The 6,000-nt window shown below is 54.5% G+C and overlaps 1 protein-coding gene across 1 annotated transcript in view; it reads right to left on the bottom strand.

The window, feature by feature from the left end:
* Positions 1 to 1,301: 1,301 nt before the first annotated feature.
* The window catches only part of WWP2 (WW domain containing E3 ubiquitin protein ligase 2), a 147,039-nt gene continuing 142,340 nt past the window's right edge, over positions 1,302 to 6,000 (bottom strand). Inside the window, exons 20-24 of the mRNA XM_036833378.1 lie at positions 5,824 to 5,944; positions 5,382 to 5,486; positions 3,880 to 3,976; positions 3,617 to 3,689; positions 1,302 to 3,137 (exon numbers count right to left, since the gene is read on the bottom strand). Coding sequence (XP_036689273.1) covers positions 3,038 to 3,137; positions 3,617 to 3,689; positions 3,880 to 3,976; positions 5,382 to 5,486; positions 5,824 to 5,944 — 496 coding nt within the window. The 3' untranslated portion in view covers positions 1,302 to 3,037. The remainder of the gene's footprint in view (positions 3,138 to 3,616; positions 3,690 to 3,879; positions 3,977 to 5,381; positions 5,487 to 5,823; positions 5,945 to 6,000) is intronic.

Raw genomic sequence — 6,000 nt, 5'->3', positions numbered from 1 at the left:
TGGTAAAACAAGAACCTTTTTGAAGGGCAATTGAGTAGAATCTGTTGGGATTTTGAAGTCTATCTGGAGGGATCCAAAAGAAACCAGCAACAACAGTCGCCTCTAGAAGGTGATCAGAATGCCTGAGGAACAAAAGAGTGGGGCTTTTACTGTGGACCCTTCCTATCTTGGACTTCTAAACCTTTTTTACAACTTTGAAATAAAAATAAAGGTGCACAGTCAACCGTCCAACTCCAGGACTGCCCCCTCCCAGAAGAGCAGCATCGGTGCACAAGACCTGACCAAGAGCCTCCACCAGCAAACTGTTGGACACAAATGCAATGCCTGTTAGGACAAAGATGGTTGTGTTACAGGACAACAATGACATGGGATATCACACACTAAAGAATTCACTGGACCTATGCTGACGAACATGGAAAGGTGTCCCTAATAATATCTCATTTAATGAGATGAGTTGCTCAATATGTGTAAGATCTCATCTTTAGTACATTTTAAAATTACATGTACATATGATTTATACACACAAAAATACTCTGGAAGGACAGCAAACTGAAAAGCAGTTACTTCTGGGGATAAGAGCAGGGAGAACAATTTCGACTAGAGATGTCCTATCGGAATTTATTATGAGACGTCTGCATAATGTGTGGACTTTTGTCGATAGTTTCCTCAAAGTATAGCTTTGGTGCTGGGGATAGTGAGTTCAGCTGATGAACTCCAGGGAGGAGATGCTCTGCCACCTCTGCCTCCCTCGGGAAGAAGCCCGGTGAGAGCAAGGCCTGATCCAGGACAAAGTCATTTCCATGTCAAAAGCATCAAGACCGCACTGATGGGTCCTATCTGGACCTTCAAGTGTTCAAAAAAGTGGGCGGCAAGCCCTTGTCTGACCATGATGAGCTCAAGATCAGGGAGTCCCTCTATGATCACGGAACTCAAGAAACCCCAGGAAATGTTTCTCGAATGAATGATTGCCCAGAACACTGTCCCCAGGAGCCGGTTCCTGAAGCCGGTCCGACCTGCAGGCTCAGCTGTTGGTGCTCTGGCTCCACGGCAACTGCTCAGAGAAACCCAGGCCAAAAGGGTGCTGTGAGGCAACTGACCGAGGGCTGAAGCCTGTGGTCCCCGGACGAGGACTCAGCCACCCACCAGAAGTGTGGCTGTCTTGGTTAATGACGCACACAATTCTCAAAACCAGCAAGGTCATGGAATGTCCGCCCCTGTCTGGACCTGGAGGGTCTGTGGGGCCTAGAAGCCTTTTGTCTGGAGGACAATAATTTTGGACACATCCACGCCAACACCACCCACAGCTGCTGATTGTTTATTGCACAAGAAACTGGCAATACCGAGGCAAGGGGGTGGGCATTACAAAACAATCTGGTGACCAACTCAAGAGCTACCAAAGGGCATTCCGTACAGACACCTCAGTTATATACACGTATGTACACACCCACACCCACATGACAACACTGCACACGCAAGAGCCTGAGGCTCCCAAAACCCGCAAGGCAGCTTGCACCCCAACCCCCAACATGGTGAGACACCGCAGGGAAGCACTACCAACGATTCGAGGGAAGAAGAAAGGTTGGGCTGCAGTGAGCTGAGCCACTCGAATCAGCACACGCAACAGAGCCAACATGGGCCAGGGGGAAGGAAGACGACCTGGGAGCACGAGACTGTCCTCAGAAGACCCCGTAGCCGGTCTGAGGGCCTGCACGGGGGCCCAGCGACAATCACCACTCCAGCATCCCAGAGGAGAGTATTCGCCTGGAAGATCTCAACACACAGCGGGATGCCCACGGCAGAGGCTGGCAGGAGCTCCAGCAATCAAGTCAGACTGTGGGCAGCAGCTCAGGGCCCTTCTGCTGGCTTCCAAGAGCATCGTTTCCTCTGTGCAGGTAAAGCTGCACTTCTAGGCAGAGTGAACACACTCTACAGCAGCTGGGGTGCACTTCATTCTCAACCCGGACGCATGTGCCGCCTGGAGGTCCGGGGGCTTGGCAGGTCAGCCCCACATGCCCCGTCACCCCATCTAGCAAAGGGAGTTGTCTACTGGAGGCGGAGAGGTCGGCGTGCCACTCAGGACAACAACCCCCTTCCCTCTCTGTCAACGGTCGGGGACAAGGCTGCTGGGAAGCTGAGCTGCCGGGTCAGGCCTGCCTGAGCTCATAGAACTGCTAAGCAGGTTCCTAAGGGGAGCAGCTGTTTGGGAAATACTTGGAACAACAGTGCTGGGTCCCTCAGGGTCCCAGCCATGCCTGGCGCACCAGCTCCTTGACAGGAAGTGGTGACAGCAGCATACCAACAACAGAATGCAAAGCAGCCCTACACACAAAATGTTTCAAGTGTATGTAAAAGGGAAAAGAAAGTCTGAGGGGGTTTGCCGTTTCCATCCGCAACACCCAAGCAGCTGGTACAACCCTTTATCTGCTGGAAAGAACCAACTGGCCAGCAATGAGTGGAGCGGGGGGCCGTGCTGCTCAGCCTCTGTAGCTGGAGACGGCTAGCGAGGGACGAGAGGTGACCTTGATCTGGAGCTCCGCTCCCTCAGACCGTCATTTATACAGATCACTGGAAAAGTTCTATACAAAACAGAACCTCTTTTACTGGCAAAGACCGTGGGCTTTGTCAGCCCAGAACACCTACCCCGAGTGGTCGGTCTCCTTCTCACCTAACCAGCCCATGAGGCCTAGGGCTTCGGCATGGCACGCCCCACCTTGCACCCTCACACACACCTAGGATTGGTCTCGGGGGAGAAGGAGGGTGAGCTCTACAGAGAGGGTCAGCCCTCCAGAATTTGCAGTGGTTGATGGGGCCAAGAGTGACATGGGGGCTTTATTCCAGACTGCCACCAGTGGTTAGGAGGGTGGGGTGGGCAGGGCCTCTTGAGGTCAGGCTCTGCTGCCACCAGCCTGATGACAGTGTGGTCCTACGCAGGGCCACCATCTGCAGGGGCCTCCCGGGCTGTGCGGCCAGCAGCTTCTCGGGCAGGCAAGACTCAAGACTACATATGTGCTGGGGGTGTGGGAAGGGGCAGCCTGAGTTACTCCTGTCCAAAGCCCTCGGTCTCCTCAACGGCATACAGCAGCTTCTCCTTCAGCTGTTCGTAGCTCTTGTATGGTGGCAGATCCAGCCGGTTGAAACTGTTGAGAAAGGAGAGCAGGGCAGTCAGCACAGGGAGGTCAGAGCTCTAACAGCCACAGGGTGGGGTCAAAAGAGTTCCCAGACTGTGGCTCGACCACAATGCCAGCCAGCCAGACACCAGAACAGGGTCCCTGAAGGCTGTGCTGTGTCCCTGGACCATGAAGCGGTCAGAGGAGGCAGGGCTGCAAGGGAAATGGGGAACTGCGGGCAGGGGGTACTCAGGACAGCAGCTCTTTGCCGACTGGCATAGGAGCGTTTCAGTATTTCATACCTGGTATGGCCGTCAGGGCACATAACTGCTGTCACAACTCCCAAAAGATCAGAGGCCCAGGCCCAGGAGCCCCTCCTCCCCAAACCCCAGAACTACACACAAGTTGCCCGGGTCAAGGCCTTGAAGCCACCTTGCCCACAGAGCTGCCCTCAGTGGCTCACCGGGTCTCAGGTGCTGGCCACCTCCCGCCAGACCCAGCGCACTCACCAGGTGTGGCTTCTGGGCAGCCAGGTTTCCTTGCCAACCTTGTCAATGCAAAACTTCTGTGGTCCGTTGCTACCTGGTACCCAAAGAAGAACACACTGTATATAACAGGACGGTCCCTTCCTAAGGCAGGACCCTCCGACTCCACCACAGATGGCTCAGCCCCCTTCCCCTGACTTGCTTCCCGGAAGACACTAGGTCCTGCTCCCGCTTTGAGCTGTCCTCACCGCCACCCAAGGGTGCCAGCAGGGCAAGGGAAAACATACCAATGAGCTCGGTGAATCCCCCAACAGGCAGGCGGCAGGTCCCAGTGACAAACTGCAGCAGCCGGATTCTCTTCTCGTTGTCCATCTCCTTCACCACCTGGAACCCCGCAAGCCAAGGCAGAGTCAGGGCCCCCATGGCCCAGCACTTCGCCCGGACCTGTAACTCTCCAGTCAGCCAGGGCCCCTCTTTAGGGCTGAGAACATGGAGCCCAGGCTGGGTGGGGAGGTGACAGCCAGTACCTGGGAAACCCCAAAGCTGCTCGAAGAGGCTGTGCTTATAGACCGTTCCCACCAATCTATGTGACATCTCTTGGTCTCAGGGACACCTCAGGCCAGGCAGTCTCCTTCCCATGCAAGTTCCACTTTTAAAAACACACTAAGGGTCTTCCCTGGTGGCTCAGTGGTTAAGAATCTGCCTGCCAATGCAGGGGACACGGGTTCGAGCCCTGGTCCGGGAGGATGCCACATGCCATGGAGCAGCTAAGCCCGTGCGCCACCACTACTGAGTCCACGCACCGTAACTCTGAAGCCCGCGCGTCTAGAGCCCGTGCTCCACAACAAAGAGTAGCCCCCGCTCACTGAAACTAGAGAAAGCCCGTGCACAGCAAAAAAGACCCAACGCAGCCAAAAAATAATTAATTAATTAATTTTAAAAAAATTACTAAGGATGAGAGTGACTGCTTAATAGGTATGAGGTTTGTTTTTGTTTTTGTTTTTGTTTTTGGCTGCACTGCATGGCTTGTGGGATCTTAGTTCCCCGACCAGGGATTGAACCAGAGCCCTAATCTGGGCCCTCGGCAGTGAGAGCTTGGAGTCCTAACCACTGGACTGCCAGGGAATTCCCTGTATGAGGTTTCTTTTAAAGGGAGATGAAATGTGCTGGAATTCGATAGTGGTGATGGTTCCACAACATTGTCAAAAGCCACTGTAAAAGCCACTGAACTGTATACCTTAAAATGCTTAACATGGTGAACTTTTATGGTATGTGAATTTTACCTCCACAGAAAACCTATATACGCTCATTCTTTCTTATGTATGCTATACTTCAAAAGGACAACAACGGCAAGACCCACTCATATAAAGGAATCGATTCACTGTATCCAGGACATCAAGCTCTTTCAGCTTCTCTGGAGCAAGCCCAGGCTTTCCCACCCCACCTGGCGGGAAGGAGACCACGCGACCCACGAGAGCTCTCCCTCCTGCCTAAACCACCCCCCGTCCACACACACACACACCAGCATTGGGAGCTGGCCCACCGCTGACACCTCCTGCCAAATGCAGTGGCCACGACCCAGCTGCAACAGCTCCTTTCCTCCCAAGGGTGGGTTTTTCATCTCCTTTTGCAAGTTGGGGGAGGTGAGGAGAGTGTCACAGACGAGGGAGGTGATAAGACAAGCGTCCTCAAGCTTGCGGTCGAATCGGGTCTCGCTTTCTGTGGGGACTGCTCAAACATCCCTGGCCAGACCCTCACCCTGACTGCAGGGACCAGACCCAGTACCCACCTGCCAGAACCACTGGATCTGCTTGCTGTTCTTGGTATAGTGCCGGTAGATAGTGTTCTTCTGCCAGTCGCTCATGTCTATCTCCTGCATGCCGCACAGCATCAGCTGCGGTGGAGAGAGAGGGTGTCAGGCACCCGGCGCCAGCCCTTTCCCCATGCTGCGCCGTGCCTCATCCACTCCCTGGCAGATGAGAGCATCCCACACATCTTCAACTATTTCTGCCGGCAGTTTTAATAATATGGGTAACGTGTGGACCCCCTGCAGACAAGGGCCCAGGTGAGGGCAGGTGCGAGACGCAAATCAATGTTATTCGCCCGCTGCCACCGTCCTGGGAGAGTGCAGGGCTTTACTGGTGAGTCGCTGTGGGTGCGCGGCGAGGCTATCAAAGGGCAGGACAGCCCCAGGGGCAGGGGTTCAGGGTCCCGACAACCTCAGCCCTCACCTCCAGCTCTTTCTCGTCAAAGTAGCGCAACCACTCCAGGGGGGCCACCTCGTTGAAGCCATCAAGGAAGGCCTTGGTCTGCTCTTCCACGCCCCGGGTGAAACGCCAGTCAGTCAGCAGCCTGAAACCAAGACCGGCTGTCGGAGGAGCCCGAGACCCACTGCCTAGGAGGCCACC

Source organism: Balaenoptera musculus, chromosome 19 (genome assembly GCF_009873245.2).
Source record: "Balaenoptera musculus isolate JJ_BM4_2016_0621 chromosome 19, mBalMus1.pri.v3, whole genome shotgun sequence".
In the NCBI taxonomy this organism is placed as follows: domain Eukaryota; kingdom Metazoa; phylum Chordata; class Mammalia; order Artiodactyla; family Balaenopteridae; genus Balaenoptera; species Balaenoptera musculus.
This window is presented reverse-complemented; position numbering and strand designations above follow the sequence as displayed.